Source organism: Dermatophagoides pteronyssinus, unplaced genomic scaffold (genome assembly GCF_027571235.1).
Source record: "Dermatophagoides pteronyssinus isolate colony J.1.1.1.1 unplaced genomic scaffold, Derpt_VIB-CSIC_2022.12 sq0017, whole genome shotgun sequence".
Lineage (NCBI taxonomy): Eukaryota > Metazoa > Arthropoda > Arachnida > Sarcoptiformes > Pyroglyphidae > Dermatophagoides > Dermatophagoides pteronyssinus.
The window spans coordinates 684486-708997 of NW_027461541.1; the positions used below are offsets into that span (position 1 = coordinate 684486).

Below are 24512 nucleotides of genomic sequence, written 5' to 3' on the forward strand. Positions count from 1 at the left end.
GATTTTTTCATTTTTCTATGCTTCTATCAATTATCGTTCATCATTTTGAGCATCATCAAACCAAAAAAGTAGTGGCATATCGAATAGTTAAAAACAAAACAAAACTAGCCATTCATATAGAATGTAATAAAATAAATATTAATGAAAAAAAAGATTCTTTTCCTTCTTTTTCAAATCGATCAAAAGAAGAAGAAAAACTATTAACCCTTTCCACTCGATGAAAAAAAAACGGGATAACAAACTTAAAAAGAAAATAGATAAAGTGGATCCACTATTTGTATTCTATTTTTTTCAATCAAAATCAAAATAAAATACAAAAAATGACACCAAAAAAAAATGCCACCTGTTGAAAAATGAATAGATTCTGTCATCCATCGTTTTTTTCTCTTTCATTCCTTTCATTTCATTTCTTTAAACTTCTTCTTCTTCTTTTATTTCAAAATGAATATATCCACCACCACCTTTCACATACATCACACACAAGCATCCAAACAACAACAACAAACAAAAAAAAAACATCCAACAAACAGGCAAACAACGAAAACAACATTACACCCACACACACTAACACACAAAATATACCGAGTATAAGGCATGCATGGATTCACTATACACACGCAGACAATGATATAACAACAACAACATAGAAAGATAGATAGAGAACTTGTTGCTTTGGTTTTTGGTTATACAATCACAAGCAATCAAACAAACAAATCAAGCAAGCAAACAAAACAAATCAGGCAAAGCCTCACCTTGTTGGCTTGTGTGTGTGTTATTTGATGTGATGTGATGTGATACAAGTGTGTTTGTATTCATATCTGATCAGTTCATCTTTATCATTTCATCGACAACGAAAAGTTGAATTTTGTTTTGTTTATTTTTTTGTTTAGAAAAAAAAGGTAAAGGTGGGTTTAATATTTCTTCTTTTCGTTCCGTTCTTTTTATTTTCCTTCAAGATTCTGTTCTTTTGTTTGTGAAAGAAAAAAAGAAAATTATCGCCATCATCATTGTCATCATTCGTCGTCGTCGTTCATTTGCTCAGATTTCTCTGTTCGTAGTTTGTGTTCGGTGTGTGAGCAAAAGAGCAACAAGTTGGCCACCATCATCATCATCATTATCGTCATCATCATCAAATATCATTAAAGTTTTTGGACATTTTTTGATCATTTTTGAATTTTGATTATTTTTGTTTATTTTTGTCCTGCTCATCATTCGACATCATCATCATCATTCGAAAATCTTCTGGATCAAATTTCGTGTTTTGTTTACCTTCTTTTTTTTCAAAAAAATTCCCAACAAAAAATCAAACCGGCCGGTTTGATTTTTTGTTTGTTTGTTTCTTTGGTGGTTTCGTGAATCATCAAATTTAATCATAAATGTTCTGGTGTATACCATGAATTGGCTGTTTTTTGGTTTTGTTTTTGCTTCAAGTCACCATTTTGATGTCCAAATCAAACCGAACCAAATCAAAAAAATCTAGTTCGATGACTTTTCTTCCCCCTTTTTGTTTTTGATGATTATAATCATCATCACAATTAAGTGAAAAACAAAACAAGATAAACACATCTTTTATAAACTAAAAAAAAGTAATAATTGTTTATAACCTTGGCATTAATCTGATTATTACAAACACTGGTAAAATATTGTTTGTTTGTTTGGTTATCCAAAAAAACCTGGATAAGTTTTTTTTTTTATTTCTTTTAAAAATTTTTTCAATGTAATTAACCTGTTGCCATCGTTATCGATGATTAAATTAGATTGAAAAATTTCTTCTTTTGACGATGATTATTGAAAAGATAAAGAAAATGTTTGTTTTGTTTTTTTGTTTTTTTGTTGATTTCCATAGTAATTTATCAACAACAGCATCCAAAACACAAAAATGTTTATTTCCTTCTTTGTAAAATTTATTTATTTTCTTTTTGTATTTTCAGGAAAATTCTTGTTACAACAACGAAAACGTATTTTTTTAAAAAAATGATTCCAATTTCTTCACATTTCTCGTATTGATACATTCCACATTGATTAATTGTGAACTTGGTTCAAATTTCCAGAAAATCATTATTGAAATAAGAAACGAAACGAAAATGACAAACAAACAAAATGATTTAGAAAAAAAATTATTAGCATGGTGTCAACAGGCAACCATTAGCTATGAAGGTGTTAATATTATTAATTTTACAACAAGTTGGAATGATGGTTTAGCATTTAATGCTTTATTACATCATTTTAGGTAATTATTATTATCTTTTTTTAACCCCTTCCATTCTCATATTACAAAATGAATATTTTTTTTTGTCTAATTTAACCCTTTGATCTCTTTCTTTTTTCGACCCAAAAATTATTTTAGACCAAAATTATTTAATTATGGTGAAATATTATCAATGGATAAAAATGATCGTTTAAAACATTCATTTGAATTATTTTATAAACATTTTCATATTGATCAATTATTAAAACCAGAGGGTTTGTATTTTTTTAAAGTTTTTTGCCTATTTATAACTTTTATCTAAACAAAATTATTCGTTTTTTCTTCTCTCAAAAATCTCAGATGTCAATACACCAAAACCGGATAAAAAATCAATTATGATGTATGTTATGTGTTTTTTTCAAGTTATTGAATCACAACAACAACAACAGCAGCAGCAGCAACAATCAATGGATATCGATCAATCCGGTAGCAATATTCCAAAACCAAAATCACCAACAACAACAACAACAAAACATCCTGGACAATTAAGTATTAAAAGACAATTAAATATGCAAACAACGGGAATAAAATCATCGTTATTGGATCAATCATCACCAACATCATCAGGTAAAAAAATGAAACGTTCAATTGGACAATCATCATCATCATCAGGTATACCTGTTTTATCACCTGATTATCAACGACGTTTATCTACTACAACATCCACCACCACCAACACCAGCACTATTTCTACCTCAACAACAGGTAGTAATATTGGTGGTGGTGGTGATCATCATTTATCATCATCAAATGATTCAAGTGGCAATAAAACAACAAAAAATGATGAAAAAATATTAAAAGAATATGGTAAAATGATTGAAGATTTAATGACATTATTATTAGATGCTGAAGATCGTTTAGAACAAAAACAAAATGATGATCATAAAAAATTTCGTTTAGCTAATTTTGAATCATCATCAACAACAAAAGAATCCCAAAACAATAACAAAGTGTTAATAGAATCATCAATTGATTTTAATCAATTATTACATAACAGAATAATGGCTACAATTGAAATGGCTGAATATGCAAAATTACGTTTTAATGAACATGAACAATTTTTAACTGAAATGACAAATTATTCTGAACGTATTAATTATGCATTTGAGCGGGGAAAATTATTGATTGAATCAAATAATAATTCAAAAACTACAATACCAAAATTACAAGATTCACGATCAATATCCGAAGTAGTTGTACAAATGAAATTATTAAATCAACGTTATAATGATTTACGTTCAATATCAATAAAACATCAACGTTATTTACAGGATATGCTTTTACAAGCACAAAATAGTCAATTAGAAGAATTACGTACATTAATGACAAAAACTGAACAAAGAATATCATTATTAATACCGGAAAAAATTAATGAAAGTCCATATTCATTTGAATCATTACAACAACAAATCGATACATTTAATCAATTACAACAAACAATGAATTCTGAACAACAATTATTAAGTGAAATATCAAAATTTGTTATTGTTGATAATAATAATGATGGATTATTATCAGGTGTTGATAATCAACAATTTATAAATAATGATAATGATTTTATTGATCAATTAGATGCATTAAATGAACGTTGGTCAACAGCATGTCGTATAACTGAAGAACGTGGTGAATTTTTAAAAAAATTATATGAAAATTGGTCTGCATTTAATGATGAACAAAAACGTCTGAATGATTGGTTAGAACGATTAGAACGTCGTTTAGCTGATATTGAAGAATCGGCTGATGAAACATTAGCTAAAAAACAAGCAACGAAACAGGATATACGTTTTTTAAAAAATATTCAACGACATTTAGAACGTATGCGTACGGATATTCTTTATGGACCGGATCAATTACATCGTCGTAAACAAACAGAATCAACAACAACAACAACAGAATTAACCGATGAAGAAGAATTGAAAAGTTCACCAATTTCCAAAATAACCGGTTATTCATATGCATTATTAAAATTAGATTCAAAAAGTGATTCAAAACTAAGTCAAAAAATTATAAGAATTGTTGAAAATATTGGTCGTAGATGGGAAACATTAATTGGACAGATTGAATCAATTGAAAATACTGTACAAAATCGTATTGATCGTTATTCATCAATAATTACGGATGCTGATGATGCTGATGATGATGATCGTAAATTATCGATGATCGATAAAGTGAATCAATCACCATCACCACCTGTACCAAAACAACAACAACCATCAACGAATAAAATGATTGAATTATCCAATAGTAATTATTGTGAATGGGAAAATCTAGTCGATTCATTAAACAAATGGATCGATTTGATTGAAAAAAATAATTTACAAAATTTAAATATTGATCGAGAGAAATTTATTGATTTATTTTCAATTGATAATGTCAATCAGGTTAGTGATATTGATATTGAATCAATCAATCTGATTGATTTGGAATCGTTCGATGAACAACAATCAATTGAATATTGTTTGGAACAATGTTCGCCAAAATCTAGGCAGAACTTTTTACCATTATCATCATCATCATTATCGATGATAATTGATAAATTATCGTTAAATAATCTGAGTAATCAACAATATTCATCAATGAAACAGATTGAATTATTTGAACAAGATGATCAAATATTATTAGATTTACAACAACAGATAAAATATCGTTATAATTTAGATTTTGTAAAATTAAATCAACTTTATCAACAACAATTAATCAATAAACATGATGATAATCAATCATCAACATCGACAACAAAATATTATGAACAAATTGAAAATCGTATGAAAGAATTAACTGAACGATGGCAACAATTTGAACAACATATCGATTCATTACGTAAACGTATTGAAATTCTAAAATCATTAAATAAATTACATTATGAAACGGAACAAATGTTAAATGTATTGGATAAATATCGTGATAAATTTGAACAATTTTATAAACAATTAACAAACAGTAATAGTATGGATCAACAACAAATAAAACAACAAATTGAAATGTGTAAAATATCGATTGAAAGTAAATTGGAAAAAGTTAAACAAATTAATCAATATTTAATTGATTATCGAAGGAAAATGTCCGAAATATTTATTTGTTGGCCAAATTTAGAATCGATAAATATTTGGTATCATTATCGATCTATAAATCGATTATTAGATGATCCTATTGATTTTAATCAACAAACATTACAAAAACAATCGATTATAATTATAATTGATATTTTAAAATTTGAAAGAATCGTTTTATTAATGAAAAATTTATCAGAATTATTATTGGCGCAAATTATTAATGATGCTGACAAAAAAGATGTTGTTGTTGTTGTTGTTAAAGAAGTTACAGAATCAACAACAACAGCGATTATCGATAGTCCAACAACAACAACAACTGCAAAAGCAGATAAAGTTCGTATTGCAATCGAAGAATTTAATACATGGTTAGCTAAAGTTATTAATATGATTGATGAATATAATGATGATGATGATGATGATGATTTGGTTGATGATAACCAAGATATAACTGATGATGTAAATTTGGAACAAGTTGATAACAACGTTGTTGTCAATTTGGATAACAATAATCAAACACAATCTCAAATTAGTGAATTACGACCATCACAGCAACAACCTGGATCAAAATTACGTTCATTTGCCGATCTAGCTAATGCAATCGATAGCCGTATATTTATATTGGCTGATTTACAAAAAACTGTTGATGATGAACAACAAAATTATAGTTTTGCTTGTCGTCGTGCGGCTGAATTTATTTTTAGTAGTGATAATCAACAACCAAATCAACAACAACAAAATATTGAACAAAAAGAATTGATTGAAATTGAAAATTTATTAATAAAATTAAATCCATCGGATTATGATGAACAAACTGGACAATTAATTTGTTCAATACAATCATTAATTGAACGTTGGTCATTATTATTTGATCGTTTTAAAACATTATTACCACAATTAGAAAATATATCACCATCAATAACAGTGTTGGAAACTGAATTTTCACAATTATTAAAATTTGTTGAATCATCGGATCAATTTCTAAATGAATCAATTGCAATTGGTGATTTAGAATCATTGCAATGTCAATTAATTGCATGTCAATGTTTAAAACAATATATGCAAGGTACAGCGGAAGAAAATTTTCAAACAATCATTAATACAGCACAAAAAGCATTGAAATTATTATTAGGTAATGATTTTGATTATTATGATATTATACCAATTATACGTTATATTAAACAAACATGGCATAGTTTATGTCAAAGAATATTAAATAAATTACAAAAATTACAACAAGCTGAAGATTTAACAGAAAAATTAATCTCTGAAATTGCACGTTATAATGAATTATTGAATCGATTAGAAGATTCGACAAAATTATCATCAATTGATCAACGTTTATCGATGAATGAATTACCACCACCATTGCTTGTTGAAGATGATTCTACTGTAACAAAAATGATTGTAAATGATTGTTTGATTTATAATTTACCAAAAATTTATCTAAATCAATTACAAAAATTACAAAATGATTATAATGAAAATATATTGAATGGTAATGAATCAATAATAAAATTATTATTATCATTAACATCGGATATAAATAATTATCAAACATTAGCATTTGAACAATTAAATAATCAAGCGAAAATATTGTTACCAAAACGTATTGAAAAATTACAACAAATTTTACAACAATATCAATATAATTTTGATCAATTAATCGATATTTTACAACAATTGGAGCGATTATTTATGGATGAACAGAAATTTTCCAAATTAATATCCAATGAATTTGAAAGATTAAAACGACGACAAAAAACTGTTGAAGATATGGAAGATGCATCCCAATTTATTGATCAAGTTGAAAATTTAATTCAAAATTTTCATGATGATAATAATGGTAATAATAAGAGACAAAAACGTTTAAAACAAATTGAACAATTATTAATGAAAGATCAGAAAATAATGAAATTTTTTCAACAAATACCAACGATTTCGACAAAAATATTGGATAAATATCGATTAGAAATGAAAAATATTTACAAATTTAATGATGAAAATTTTCCTCAAAAATTAGAAAAATTAATAGAAAGTACAAATGAATTTTTAGATCAATGTAGACAGGCTGATCAATCAATTTGTAATGTACAAGAATGGCTGAATGAATTTCGTAATAATCAATCAATTATTGATTATCAAAATGAAATTGAAACAAAACGTAATGATTTATTTAAAATACAACAAGATTATATGAAAAAATTTGAACAATTATCATTTAATGAAGCATCAAAACGTTTACAAAATAAAATACAATTTGTAATGAATATTATTGATGATTTAATTAGACAACAACAGCAACAAAAATTGACTACTAATAACAGTAACAGCAACAACAATAACGGTACCGGTTTAGGTGGAAATAGAAATTCATCATTACAGGAATCATCAATTAATAAACGCAATTCAAATCGAAATTATCATCATCATCATTTAGCAATAAATTCAAAAATGAATATGGATTCAGAATTATCAACATTGGAAAAAGATTTAGCTGATTTAGGTTCATCAATTAATGAAATGGAAATCATATTTGATACAAATAATGATAATGAACAAACAATACCAACAATATTAGAACAATTAATAAAAATTGATTGTCATGAATATAATACACAATTATCTGGTTTTAAAAAACGTTTTGATTTCATACGAAAAATTGCACAACAAGAAAAATTAAATACATTTCAACAAGGACGTTTAGATTATCTGGATAATACTTGTACAGCATTAATAAAATCATTAGAATTTCGTATAAATGTTCTGAATGATTTATTAAAATTATGTAAAGATATTAATGATAATCTTTTAAGATTAGAATCAGAAGCTGATCGTTTAAAACCATTATCGATTATTATTGATCAAAATGATGATAATCAACAACAACAACAACAATTAAAACAAAATTGTCGTAAAATATTATCAGATATATGTCAATTGAAAGAAAAATTAGATATCAGTTGTATAAGACATTCAGATATATTGATTGGTATTGAAGAAGTTGGTTCTTGTTATGATGAATTATTAACATTGATTGCTGAACATTATGTACTTGATGATGATGATGATGATGATTTGAATGATGATAATTTGAATGAAGAAGAAGAAAATCTAAATAACGATGATCAAATGGAAGAATTATCCAAATCCAAATCGATTGATTTAACGACAACAACAACAATGAAAGAATCTGAATCAAACAAAAATGAAAATGAAATGGATGTTGATCGGCCACAATCACCACCAACAACATTACCATCAGCATTGCCACTACCACCATCAACTGATAATGAAGCAAAAATTGATTCTATTGATAAACCTGTAATGGAAAAAAATCTATTCGTGGATACTGTTAAACCATTATCCGAACGTATAATTAATAATCTGATATTGGGTGAACCAGATTTAGATCCAATAAATTCATATTCATTTCAATCATATTTAATTAAACTAAAACAATTAGAACAATGGATTGATTTGATTGGACAACGTAATATTTTTGAATTATCTAAACGAAGAAAATTAAATCCAAATCGTATGTTTCCATTTATGTTAGAAGATGAATTATATGTACTGAATAAACATCTGAATCAATGTCGTAGTCAATTGGAACAATATTTATGTTTAGCAACAATAACTGGTTTAACATCACCCAGTCAATCATCCAGTCAATCATCATCAACAAATGATAAATGTTCAATTCATCCGCCATTTGATATTCCATTGAAATCAACAACAGCAACATCGATAAATGAAAATTATGCAATCGAAATTGAATGGCCAATCGATTGTTATCGGATACCAAAATCATTATTAACAGATGATTGGTCATCAATGATAATTGATCGTAAAAATGATTGGGATCAAATTGTTTGTCAATCTCAACAATTATTTAAATTATTAGAACAAAAATTTGATAAATCAAATTTTATATTTTTAAAATTACATCGTCATCTGAAATTAATACATGAAGATACAATACAATTTAATGTTGAAATACGTAAATTAATTGATTGGTTTGAAAATGTTGAACTACAAATCAATAATGGCCGTATAACAATGATTACGGCTGATCCAAATCGTTTAGATGAATGTGATTTAAATATAAATGTTGTTGCTCGTACACAATCATTATTAGTTACACAATTACGTACACATATACAATGTTTTGGTCGTTTAAATGTTATTTATGAACGTATTATAAAACATTTTACACCTGAAATTGATAAAAATTTTCAACAATATTCATTTGATTTAAAATCATTATTGGATGCAAAAAATCGTTTAAAACATGAAATGGATAAAGTAACGAATAAATGGAATTCAATTGTACATGAATTAACATGGCGTCGACAATGTTTATTGGATATTGCTCTGGCACGTACAACAGCAACCATAAATGGTTATCCATATCGACCTGGTGATGATCCGGATTTTGATAATCTTATTAAAGATGCTGTAAGACATGAATTAAATTCTATTGATATGGATGATTATGATGAAATCGTTGAACCATTAAAACAATTTGAAAAATGGTTACATGATACTGATAATGAATTGATTATAATTACAACAAAATTATCATCAACATCGACAAATCGCAATAATGATAATAATAATTCAATGATAACAATACATCGTCGTTTAAAATCAATTGAACAATCAATGTCAAAACAATTTATGAATTGGATGTTATTAACCCGTCAGCCATTTGTACAGCAATTAAATATTGGTAATATTGATGATAATCAACGTCGAATATTATCGAAAAAATTTGAATCAATTTCCATTCGATTATATCGATTAGCATATTTTATTGAAATATATCTAACAAGTACAACAAATATTGGTCAAATGATACACAGTCAATTAGAATGGTTATTATTATCATTAGAACATTTATATTTGATTGACGATTATGTTTTCAATCAACAACAACAATCGAATGAATCAATCAACAACAATACATTTCCAATCGAATCGATTACATTTCTGGATAATATCCATAATCAATTAATCAATCATGAAAGACAAATTAAACAAATTGAAATATTAATTGAAGAATTACAACAAAATTCAGAACAAATTCATCTGAAAAATTATCAATTAGATTGGAAATTATTACAGGAATTTCAACAGATAAAATTTTTATATAAACAATTACAAAATTTATTACGTAAATTTGGTTTAACATCATCGGCTGCCATACATTATCAAATGAAAAATACATATACTTATTATAATTCTTATCGACAACGTTTACAACAACAACAACAACAACAACAACAAAAACAAAGCAGTAATAGTATCAGTAATAATAGTATTGTTGTTGTTAAAAATTGTGATTGTCGTACTGGTAATAATAATAACAATAGCAACAATAACAACAACAATAATTATTGTCATTGTTGTGAATATAATCCAAATGAATTAAAAAATTATTATCAACAATCAACAAAACAATTAAATCAATGGATTATAAATGAATTATTTTATATTGATTTATTATTGATTAAAGTATCGATTAATAAATCATCATCAATCAATATGAATCAAACAACACCGACAACGATGACACCATCAAATTTGATTAAATTCATTATTCGTCGTGCAGAGGTAAGTGGTTTTTTCTGTTTCTCTATTTCTCTCTCTTGTTCAATGGGATTCCGTAAAGTGATTTTTATTCTTCTCCGTCTGTCTATCTTTGTGTGCCTGTAAAGCAAACATACATTACCTTTCTATATGATTATGGTTGTTTTGTTTTTTCTTGATTTTAAATATATATTCTCTTCGTCTTCTTTTTAAGCTTTTAATAATTGATTATAATGATGATTATATAAATGGTTTTGTTTTGTTTGGTTTGGTTTAAATATGATCATCATTACTATTATTATTTAGTTTTAGTTTTTGTTATTTATTATAGACTTAAGTTTGTTTCTTTTATTTTATTTGTAAATGATATATGTTACAATTTGTTTGATTTGTAATAGATTTTTTTTTTTTGTTTGTTAGTCCTATAATAATAGATCATTTTTTGTTTGTTTCCCAGGCAAAATTATTTCTCTTGAAAAACAGTCGCAGAACAGTAAATCGTTAACTCTTAAAACACCATTCTCAGAGTCTTAAAAAACGCACGATTTTTCGAAGTTTAAAACTGTTTTTTAAGAGTTTTCCGAATGAACCGAAATGGGGGTTTTACCGGTCCAAAATTTAAATCCCTTGATTCTTAATTAATTATTCAAGCTAATTGATCGGTTAAGAATATCAATTTTTATTTTTAAATCAAAAAAATCATAATAAAATTGTACAATTCAAAAAAATACAGTAATTAACAAAATTGACTTTTCGATTCAACATTGGCTCTCAATATCATCTAAATCCAACGCTCACAAAATGTTAGCTTCTTCTGTAGCCAAATATTTTCAAATATCGTTTCAATCAATCGAGTGAATTGTTCATATTCTTTTTGATTATAGACAATTTCATGCCCATCTGAATGCATTTGTCCCGATTCCTTGACCACTTTTTCCGATTATTGCAAACAATGAGTTGAATCATTAACAGTCAGAAAAGCTTTCTGTATCTCATCATTTGGATTGTAATTTGTTTCCGATATAAAATTTGATGATAAGTTTTGAATTTGGCTGAAGATTAAAAATTGTATTAGCAAACGAAGAAAATTCATTCATTCTTAGATTTATACCTGTATTGTTTTTGATTGTTTTGTAAATGATTCGACATGGATTATTGGACAGAATACTGAAACTTGGGCAAAAAGAGATTGAATATTGTGAACAACATAGCATTTTTACTTACTTAATGGCATAAAAATTAAAGATATCACCCATTCAAAACAGATTGATTAATGGCCATAAAAAACATAAGCGGAAAAGGGACTTATAACAGAACAGCCAATTGTTATGTATTCTCGGACATCAAATAAATTATGATAATTTTCCAAGTCCGACTTTGGCTTAGAAAAATTTTATAAGTTGAAGTCGAACTTTGAAAAATTTTTCAGAGTTGAAATTGGACTTGAAAAATTTTCAGTTGGAATTCGGATTCAAGTTTGAAAATTCATCACGATGGATTCGTTTTCAAAGAATTATTCAATTTGAATTCCGATTAAAAGAATTTTTCAATTTCAATTCTGATTTTGAAAATTTTTACAAGTTAAATTCTGACTTAGAAAAATTTTCAATATTTGATGCGAGCATGAAAAAATTTTCCACGTGCAATTTTATTTTGTATAATTCATGAAATATGTGACTGTGCATAAAAAGAACTGACTTTGATAATAACTTTTTAACAGTTTTAAATTTTCATAGTTTTTTAATAAAAATTCAAAATCGTAATATTTTTTAAAGAGTTTTCAATAGTTATACAGTTTAGAACTATTTTTTAAGAGACAAATTTCTCCCTGGGTTGTTATAAATGTACAGTAATACTTTGATTTATAATAATTTTTGATTATATAATGGTCATAGTCATAGACACTCACTGAACTATGAATCACAATCATTGAGATAGTCATCAACCTAACCTCACTGAACTATGAATCACAGTCATAGTCATAGTCATCAACCTAACCTCACTTGACTATGAATCTCAGTCATAGGCTATTGACTATATGTCTATTCTATTATAATTTCGATTATAAACGAGATATGACTGTATATTTTTTTTGATATGAAAAAGAAAAAAAATACACAAAAACATATACTTGACCATCATTTGTAATTCACAAATCATATCCGGATCCATATTTATTTTCATTCTCTCTCTCTCTATCTCTGAAACATTTCAACAACAACAATCATTCATTGATTATGCGCTGAAAATATAAAAATAAAATAATAAAATAATAGTGGATCATCATCATCATCATTATCAAACGAATTCTTCATGATTACCAAAAAATAATAATAATGTTAAGCTGTGTGTATGTGAAAAACCAAAGAAATGAAAGATATATAGAGATATTGAGTGAATTCCTGATTCTTTATGATTCTCTTTCTGGTTCTATATAAATCATCATTATCCCAGAAGAAGAAAAAGAAAAAAAAACCTGAATTTCAAAATTTTTTCGTAAGAATTTTACCCAAAAGAATAAAAAAATTGACAGAATCAAAATACAAATTTTTCTGTCTTGCTGTTTTTCAGTTGATTTTTCAATTTAATTCAATTTTGATTTGTTGTTGTTGTTGAAAATCTACAAAAAAAATAAATCGAATAAACAACAACAACAGACGATATTACCATGATGATATCAGTTTATGATCGAACAAAAAAAACTATAACAATTGATAACGACCACCATTATCATAAAACCAAACCAAAAACCAAAACCACTACAACAACGATCAGAAACATTTCTTGGGAACTTTTTGTTCATAGGATACACGTTCTATATATAAGCTCGTTCGTTTGGTGCTTGGTATCCTGAAACCTAAACCATTTTTTGTTTTCGCCTTCTTTTTCTTCGATTGTTTGGCGTAATAAGATCCAGATCTATCAACATTTTTTCAACTGAATTTTTGTAAAAAGAAACTAGATGATAGTTGTGGTAGTGGTACTTAGTGAATGTATTAAATGGGCGCCATTATTATTATTGGAAAAGAAAATTATTTTTTATAGATCAAAAACGAAATATTTTTTGGTTTGTTTCAGCCATTCACAACACATTGTATGTGTGTGTGTGTGTCATTCATTTTCTTCGATTTTTTTGTTCAGTTTGTGTCCGATTTTTGCTGATAGTAATATTCCAACGAACGAAGAATTAGATCAAAAAAAAAAGTGATAGTAGTGGTGGTGGTATCCGATACCAACCAGAGAGAAAAATAGAAAACCTGGTATGATGATGATGATGATGATATATTGATTTGAACTCAATTAGTTTGAGTTCAAAAGAAAAAAATTCTTGCTATTGAAAAATTCTTCTTCTTTGGGGTTTCTTTGGATCTTTTTTTCTTTTTTGTTTGATTCTGTATCCAATTCTACATATACGGGTTGGCCATTTTTCGGGTACGTTTGTGTGTGTGTGTGATGCACGTTAGAATTTTTTTGTGATTCTTTTTTTTCTTTCGTTTCTGGTTAGTTTCTAAATGATTTTCGTTTGAAGATTTTCATGTTTTTTTCATGTTTTTTTTGCCTTTGATATCCACCCATGATTTTTTCCGTTGTTTTTTATCGAATAGGATCTACTTACTGAGCTACATTTTTCTGTATTCATATTACAACAAATATGGCTACAATTATCATCAACAACAACAACTTCGACAACAACAAATATTGACGAACAACAACATATCATTAATCAACAACAACAACAATCAAAACAACAACAACAACAATCATTGACAATCAATCAACAACAACAACGACGACAAAAATCAATCGATAATAATGATGACCATCATGATGATTCATATGATTCATTTAAACGTTTTAATTCATTAGAACCACATCATCAACGTAAACGACAACAACAACGTGAACAACGAGAATCAATCATTACCAATAATGATCTTCTTGATAATCAATCAACATCAACGAAATCGCTAAATCAATTAATACGACCAAATATTGATTATTATAATCAAATTGAACAAACAATTATGGAACGTATACGTGATATACAACGTGAACATCATCAACGTTCATTACAACAATTATTATTATCAACAAAACAACAACAACAACAACAACAATCGATAGATAATAATGATGGTAGTAATAGTAAAAAAATTGATAATGTTTATGATACAGTAGCTGATGTAATGGGCGATAATATCGATAATATCGATATTAATCAACAATCATTATTATCTGATAATGATAATAATAGTAATAATAGTAATAGTTATTATAATCGTCCAAATGATTTACCTGAAATATCAAAAAAATATCAATCAACAAATTTAGATATGCAACGGCAAGATATTGAACAATGGTTAGATTCAATGGAACAACGTTTAGCTAATATTAGTATTGTTAATAATCAATTTGTACAACAGAATCAGAATAATCAGAATACGACACAGAATAACAAAACATCAGTTACTGCTACTGAATCAAAAGATCTTAAATCACAATTAACAATTTTATCAGTAAGTTTTTTTTTCAGATTGATTTGATTGATTCGATTGATTGATTGATTTTGTTTTGTTTTTTTTGTTTCAATGAAATTTTAGGATTATGAAAGTGAATGTAATCAATATAGTTATCGATTACAAACATTATGTAATTCAATAGATTCAAGAATATCATCATTAACATCGATAAAATTGAATGAAAAAAATCAATCACAACAACAACAACAATCATCATCATCAACAGTGATCAATAGTAATAACATATCGATGCCCTATTATGAGCATTTGATCAAACTTCGTAAACAAGCTAGTGATATGCAATGTCGTTGTAATTATTTATATCTTTGGTATGTTTATGAAATAAAAATTTTATTTTTATAATCTTTGATCTTTAATTATAATTTTTTTTAAATATAAAAATGAATTTTATAGTATTAAATGTAAAACAAGAAGTTTAAATGAATTATTATCATTAACATCGTCTTCCTCTAATCGTAATTTATTAATGTCAATGGTAAATGGTGGTTCATCATCGGGTACCGATTTAGGTTTGTTAAAGTTTTTTTTCTGGGTTTTTTTCCGATTTTTCAATACAAATTTTCTTGGTTTCCCGAAATTAGATAATTATGGTACACAATCATCGAAAAAGTCTTCCAAATCAATTTCATCGATTAAATCAACAAATTTACAATCATCATCACCTGATACATCATCATCAACAACAACAGCAGCAGCAGCAGCAGCAGCCGCATCATCATCATCATCTTTATCACAATCACAACAAATAACATCAAACAATCAAATATCATCATCATCAAATAATAATATAAATTATAGCCTACATGAACAATCAGAAAAACGATTTAATAAATGGTTAGCTGAAATGGAACAATCATTAGATTTTATTGAAAAAGGTTTAGCTGCTGAAAGTGCACTTATTAATATTAATAATGATGGTACAATAACAAATATTAATAATGATGATACATCACTTTATAGTAATGTATCGGAAATGCAACAAATGCATATGAATTATTATGAAAAGATTAAGGTAAATATTAATTTGTAAATTTTGTAATTTTGTAATTAGAATTTGTAATTAATTTTTCACTTATAAAATCAATAGATAATACAAAGAGAAATTGAACAAAAACGTACTGATCATCGATTATTAATGGAATTATTGGATAATATACCAATATCAACAACAACAACAACATCGACAACAACAACAACAACAAATCAGGATTCAAAATCATCGATTAGTAATAATCGTCAACAACAACAACAACAACAACAATCAATTGATCCATGGTTATTAAAATTTCGTAATCGTATTGAACAAATGAATGGACGTTGGAATAATGTTCGTTTACGTGTATTAACATTACGTTCACGTTTAGAATCAAGTTCATTTGTAAATAAATCATTAACATCAACACTAACAACAAAAACAACATGTCCAGTACCTGTTAGTTATTCAACAGTATCATTATATTCAGTTATTAATAATAATCAACAACAAAATTATGGTTGGAATCATCAAAATCAACATCAAAATAATGATAATGAATCAATAATATCATCAACAATAAATTTAATTGCCTATAATAATATTATAAATGAACGTTCACAACAATTAATATTATCATTACGTGAATTAACTGAATGGATTATTAAACAACAAATGGAATTTCAACAAAAACAACAACAACAACAAATACCGATACAATTTTCATCATCTGATCATAATCATCATCAACAACAAATAGCAAAAGAATCGGATGAAATAATACCATTAGATATTGCAAATGTTTTACAACAAAAAACATCATTAATACAATTAAGAAATCAATTGATTGAAAAACGACCAATAATTGATAGTAGTTTATTATCATGTCATAATTTTCTTCGTCGTTTAGCTGTAAAACGTGCACAAGATGTACAACAACAACAACAACAACAACAACGATTAGGTAATCAATCAAGAATATCTGCATCAACATCGATAGCATCATCGATTGCTGGTTCAACAATCAATAATAATAATGATCAACAACAACAACAACAACAACAAAGAAAACAACAACAACAACAAAATGGACAACAAATTGAAAAATTAGAATTATCATTAAATCGTGAAATGAACAAATTATTAGAATTATGGCATTCAGTACAAAGTACTGTTGATATTGGTTTACAACGTTTAGATGAAGCACATTTGGTAAGGTTTTCGTTTTTCGTTTTGTTTGTTTTTGCGATTTTCGCACTATGTGAATTTTCTACTTTTCTTTACGAAACATTTCTTAAAAAATTTCACAATTTTCTCTCTCTCTTCGTTAGTTTATCAGTCAATCGATCGATCAAACCTTTTTTTTTGTAGCCGGAAAAGTTTTTTCTTCTTATTTCCTTTATTTCGAGTTTCTTTGCTTAATCTTTTTGCATATCTCATACACACACTTGGTGTGTGGTTAGAGCAGTGTTTTGTCGTTTTGTTTTGTTTTTTTTCTCCCTTATCTCGTTTGCTTTAAACATCCATCTCTTTCGATTGAAAGCCGGTAAAACCTTGATGGATGGATCATAAACATTGTTTTTTTTTGTTTTTCTGGTGCACACAAATTCTCGATGTGTGTTTTAAGTGAGAAAAAGAAAAACTATTTTTATGTATAGTCATCATCATCAAGGATTTTCCTTTTTGTAGTAGTTTTCATCAAACATAAACAACATACATAACGGACGTCATCATTATTTCTATAACAACAACCATGAAAATAACAAATCGAGACATGTGGCAAGAAAATCAAGAGAGAGAGAGAAAAAAAACCAAAGAATCAAATAATAATCCTTTGTTATTGTTAATTTGTGTTGATTTTGAAAATTCTTGTTTGATTCTTGTAATGTTCTGTTTTGCTCTGTTTTTTCACTGTATTAAGATAAACAAATATTCGTTGGAATTTTTTGTTTTGTTTGGTTTTGGGGTGTTGAAAATTTGTGAAAAAAAATATTCAAACCAAACCAATGTTTGTTTATCTCTGGTGGATGTTTGTTGTTGGCTGTCTAGTGCTTTTGTTTTGTTCTTGTTCTGATTTAATTTGTTATTATTTAAGAAAAGATATGGTGATGATGATGACCCAAAAATAACTCAAAAAAAAACTTTTGAAAATCTTTATAAAAGAATCTATCTATAGTCTAGTAGTTTTTTTATAGAAAAATCATCCATCCATATAATATAATATAATTTTGTTTATTAATATTCTTAGTTTGTTGTTTATGTAATGTTTGTTTGTTTGTTTGAATTGAAAGAAATTTGTTTTTCTTTGTTTGTTTGCTGGCCAGTTTGGTCAAAAAATTTCAATTCAATTTTTGCCCCACCATTGATTCAAAAATGACTGACTGATTGACTGATTGATTATCAATTTATATGATTGATTGATCGATCAATCGATTGAAATTACCATGTTATGCATATTTGCATATGTGAATGATGTAATGTGAGAATCAATTAATCAATTCATATCGATCTAGTCATCATCATTATTATCATCATCATGTAAATCATTAGGGTGTACGCTTTCAATCAATCAATCCGAAAAAAAATTTGTGATCATCATCATCAACATCATTAGCTTTTTTGTGATATAATTTAACAGAGAGAAATTCACTGATCAAATGAAAATCTACAATTCTTCATCGACTAAAATGATTGATCATCATTATAATCATTATCATTATAGACGATCAATAAATAAAAATCAATGGCCAAATAATTTATTTGTAAATTATAAAAAAAACAAACCTTTTAACCCTTTTTTGTTTCTTTCTTCATCCCCTTCTTCAATTGATTAATTTTTTTGTTTTTTGTTTCAATAATTAGCGATTAAATGATTTACAACGTGTTATGGATGATTTAGCTGCAAAATTACATGAAGCTGAAATGGTTAAATCTAAATGGATACCGATTATAAATTTAACATTTGATGATCTACCACAACAGCGATCACAATTAAAGGTTTGATTGATGAAGAAAAATTCTGTTCGAATTTTCTGATTTTTGATTAACTTTTTTGTTTTCTTCAAACATATATTAGACATATAATCAAATGTATGTTGTACCAGTATCACGTGATGTAATACACGTTAATGAAATTGCTGCACGTTTAACTGGTCGTAATGTACCATTATCACATGGTAATCTAAAATCATTGGAAGAAGTAACAACACGTGCACGTTTATTACGTATTTCAATTGATGAACGTTCAAGAGAATTAGATCAAATACAACAAGATCATGGCCGACAACAACAACATTTTTTAACTGAAGCTGTTGATGAACCATGGGAACGTGCTGTAACTAATAATAAATTGCCTTGTTATATTAAGTAAGAGTGTTTGTTTTTTTGTTATAAAACAAAATTGTAATTTTTTAATTTTACAAATTTTTTCTTTGTTTTTTAGCCGCCAAACTGAAACTGTACATCTATTATCACCACGTTATATACAAATAATTGATTCAATGAATGAATTTAATGATGTACGTTATGCTGCATATCGTACAGCAATGAAATTACGACGATTACAGCTAAAACTTGGTCTTAATTATGTTAATCTAAATAATCTGGTTCAAGCATTTGAACAATATGGTCTTGGTCCAAATAATAATAGTCAAAGAAAATTATCAAAAAATTTAAAATCTGATAACACCACCAACGATGATTCATCTAATGATAATAAAAAAGAATCAACAACAACAAATAATCGTGAAGAAGATAATATTAATGATGATTTACCATATGAATTACGATTGATTTCAGTACCAGATATTGTTTCTTGTTTGAAAAAAATATTTGAAACTGCTGAAATTGAACGACAACAACAAGAAGAAAGATCAACAACAACAACAAAAACATCAAGTAATAAAAAACAATCAAAAGATAAAGAAAATGTTAAAATATTGGCTAATAATAATGCAGATGATAATGATTTAAAATCTTCATCATCATCAATGGCTATTAATATACCAATTTGTGTTGATCTTTGTTTAAATTGGTTACTTGATCTTTATGATGCACCATCACGTGCTGGTTTTATAAGACAATTTTCATTTCAAGTTGCACTGGTATTATTATCACATATATCATTGGAACAAAAATATATTTATCTATTTAATTTAATTGCTAATAATGATAATCATTGTGCTGATGAAAGACGTTTTGGTTTATTAATATATGATTGTTTACGTTTACCAAAATTATTGGGTGAAGTTGCTGCATTTGGTGGTACAAATGTTGAACCAAGTGTACGTAGTTGTTTAGAAATGTCATTAGCATCTGGTTTACGTTCAACAAATACAATTAATAATGGTAATGGTAATGATGGTGGCAGTATTACAATTGATCAAGTATTAGCATGGATACGTGCTGAACCACAATCATTAGTTTGGTTAATTGTATTACATCGTTTACGTTTAGCTGAAAATAGTTTACATCCAGCTAAATGTAATAGTTGTCGTAAATATCCGATAAAAGGTTTTCGTTATCGTTGTTTAAAATGTTTTAATTTTGATCTTTGTCAATATTGTTTTTTATCGGATAAATCAATTAAAAAACATAAACCATCACATCCAATGCAAGAATATTGTATTGCAACAACATCGGGTGAAGATATGCGTGATTTTAGTAAAATTTTACGTAATAAATTTAAATCTGGACGTTATTTTAAAAGACATCAAGCATTAGGTTATTTACCTGTACAATCATTACATGAAGGTGATCGATTAGTTGCTAATATTAATGATAATAATGATAATAACAACAGCTATAATAATAATAATAATAATAATAATGGAGAATCAGAATATGAACCATCATATGTTCATACATTACAAGGATCATATTCACATGCACCATCATCAAATACAACACCTGTTCATACATTAACATATCCACAACGTTCAATAAGTCCTGGTTCATCAATGATGATGATGATGATGAATACGGCGAATAGAAAAGATTTAGATTTTCAATTTATTCATCAACAACAACAACAATCGCAACATTATACATCAATAAGACCAGGTCCATTACCACCATTACCATCAATGAATATTAATACAAGTGGTATTTATGGTACAAGATCAATTTATCAACAACAATTACAACAACAACAACAAAGAAAACAACAACAACAAATGGCTGCTTCCGTTAATAATAATCAATCACCATCTGGACATCGAATTTTACCAACAATAACAACAGGATCATCGAATAATGTTGGTGGTGATCAAAATCAATTTGTTCGAATATCACCATCACGTTCTAGTCTTAAATCTAATCAAAATAATCAAAATCAAAATAATGATGATATACATCAACGTCTTGGTAAATATGCAAATCGATTAGCTGAAATTGAAAATCAACAACAACAACAACAACAACGACAACCGAATCCAATATTATTAAATCGTAGTGAATCATTACGATCTAATGGACGTTCACAATTACGTACAGGTCGTTTTGATTCATTACAACCAATGACAACAGCAGCATTGAATCAATTACCATCAAATCATCCACATCGTCGTAGTTCATTAAATCAACCTGGTTCAGGTGAACGTCACCATCATCATCAACATTTACAATTTCAAAAACAACAACAACAACAACCAATTTCAATACAAAGTCCAACTGAAATGTTATCAAAAATTGCAGCCGATCAACGTAATGAGCTTGAAATTATTATACAAAGATTACAAGAAGAAAATCGGTAAGTTTATTGAAAGAAATAAAAACTTTTTAAAATAATGAAAAATTTCTCTTTTTTTTCAATTCAAAATAGATTATTAATGAATGAATATAGTCAATTAAAAGGTAAAGATGATGATGATGATGATGAAAAATCAACGAAGAAAACAACAACAAATGAAAAGAATTTACAATCATCAATGGACAAAGCAGCAAAATCCATTGATATTGATAATCAAGCGGTAATTACCAATGGTAGTGGTCAGAATCGAATGAATTCATCATCATCATCATCAACATCATCACCACCATCAACAATAACATCACCACCATTATCAATAACATCACCAACAAATTCATCGGATAATCAACAAACAAAATCAACAACAAAATTATCAATTGATAATAATAATCATGTTGTTGATGGTGGTGTTTATAAATCAACAACAACAACAACAACAAAATCACCAACATTATCATCACCATCAACAACAAAATTACCAACATCATCATCATCATTTTGGTTGGATGAAGTAAAACAATTAAAAAATGATAAAAATCATTTAGAAATAAGAAAATTTGAATTAGAAAAATGTAATAAATTATTAGAAATACAATTAAATCAATTTAAAAATTATATTAATCAACAAACTGGTCAATTGGATGAAAAAACTAAAGAAAAATTAGAAAATCGTATACGTGAAGCAGAAAAATTATTAAATGAACAACAAAAACAACAATTTGAATTTGAAAAACAACAACAACAACAAGATGATAAATTTAATGAAAAAATTTTAAAATTTGATGATGATGATGATGATGATGATAATGATAACGATGAAAGTGTTAATCAATCAAAACATCATTATCATCAACAACCATTATTACATACAGCAGCTGATTGTTTAAATAATGCTGTTGAATCATTAGTAGATGTATTGAATCAAAATGATGACGATCAAGATAATGAAGATGGTCAAGGTGAAGAATCTGCAACGAATTTCCAATTTGTTGGTAAAAATAAATCAATGACCAATGGTCAGCAACAACCATCGACGACGCAATCACAATCGCAATCGACAAATAATCAACGAAATACATCGATTACAAAAACAAAATTATCATTATCAAAACATACAAGTCGTGTTTGAATTTTGAAAAAAAATTCAAAATTCTGATCTTTTTTTTGGATTCTGGATTCTGGACACCCACACATTCTCTCTATTTATATTTACACATATCTTTTTCTTTCTTTGTTTGTTTGTTTGGCAACTTTTTAAAAAGTAAATTTTTTCAGTAATTAAAACATATTATAATTATGCATATCGTGCCCTTAACACTTAAATCGAATCGAATCAATCAATCACCCCCCAAAAAACACACAAAGTGTTAAACAAAACAAAAATGAAATGAATGAAATGTTTCAAAATGTACCTGTATCTTTGTTTGTTTGTTTATGCTTCTAAAAATTAGTGATGATTAATTCAAATCAAATGTATTCTTCCTGTCTGTTTGTTTGTTTGTTTGTTTGTTTGTCTACCTGTTGCCTGTTAAATATAATTCATTCATCATTTAATCATTTGTATTTTGCAATCCAAATCAATCAATTTGATGCAATCACACCATACACACACACAACGTGTTAGTCACCCATCCACACACACACACACACACCTTTATAATCATTATATTAATCACTACCTTGATACAAAGGTGAATTTTGCATTTTTATTTTTCGTTTGTTTTTTCTTCTCTTGGAAATAGAAAATTTTCGGATTGACATTCAGCTTTGTTTTTCTTCTGACATTTTGATAAACATGATTAAGACGAATGAAGAACAGAAACATAAACATTAACACTTCATTACACACACACACATCACCTTTATTTAATTTTGGCATTTTTTTTTCATTTTCCTTTGATTAATTACCATTTTACACATTCAAATTTTCAATTAATCAAATTGATATCCGAAACTGAAAATTGAAAATAAAATTTTAAAAAATTCAATTTTGAAATTAGTGGGAAAAAAAGTTTGTTTTTGTTTGATTTGAAAAGCAGAAAAAAATAGGTTCTGAATTTTAAAATGTCAACTCAATCATCAATTTGGTCGGTTAGTCGATTGGTTGATCTGGTGATAATCTTCGTCGCCGTCGTCGTCGTTTTGAGCGCAGAGTGAGAGAGAGAGAGAGAGAGATGTTACATTCGATTCTGTTACACATTTTTTTTCTCTTGTTCGGGATTTATTCGACAGAAAAAAAACTGCTTGGTAATTTTTGTCCTAGTGATGATGATGAAGTTTTTGTTTTTCGTTTCGTTTTGCTATTGTTTTTTTTTTTTTGATTTTGTTTTGACAGAAAAAGGGTGTTGACAACAGC

The 24512-nt window shown here is 27.2% G+C and overlaps 1 protein-coding gene and 1 long non-coding RNA gene across 2 annotated transcripts; one reads left to right on the forward strand and one right to left on the reverse strand.

The window, feature by feature from the left end:
• Positions 1–1931: 1931 nt before the first annotated feature.
• Positions 1932–24152, forward strand: LOC113796643 (uncharacterized). The gene is made up of 12 exons (XM_075822405.1): positions 1932–2230; positions 2348–2463; positions 2549–10917; positions 14499–15410; positions 15495–15742; positions 15828–15943; positions 16016–16446; positions 16522–17619; positions 19270–19404; positions 19484–19773; positions 19850–22156; positions 22229–24152. The coding sequence occupies exons 1-12, from the start codon at positions 2085–2087 to the stop codon at positions 23283–23285; spliced, it is 15225 nt and encodes a 5074-aa protein (XP_075678520.1). The 5' UTR covers positions 1932–2084; the 3' UTR covers positions 23286–24152.
• Positions 11549–12690, reverse strand: LOC142645653 (uncharacterized). Its single transcript, XR_012846733.1, has 3 exons — positions 12118–12690; positions 12005–12066; positions 11549–11945 (listed from the first exon to the last, which is right to left on the reverse strand). It is a non-coding gene; the product is annotated as an uncharacterized LOC142645653 (long non-coding RNA).
• Positions 24153–24512: the final 360 nt, after the last annotated feature.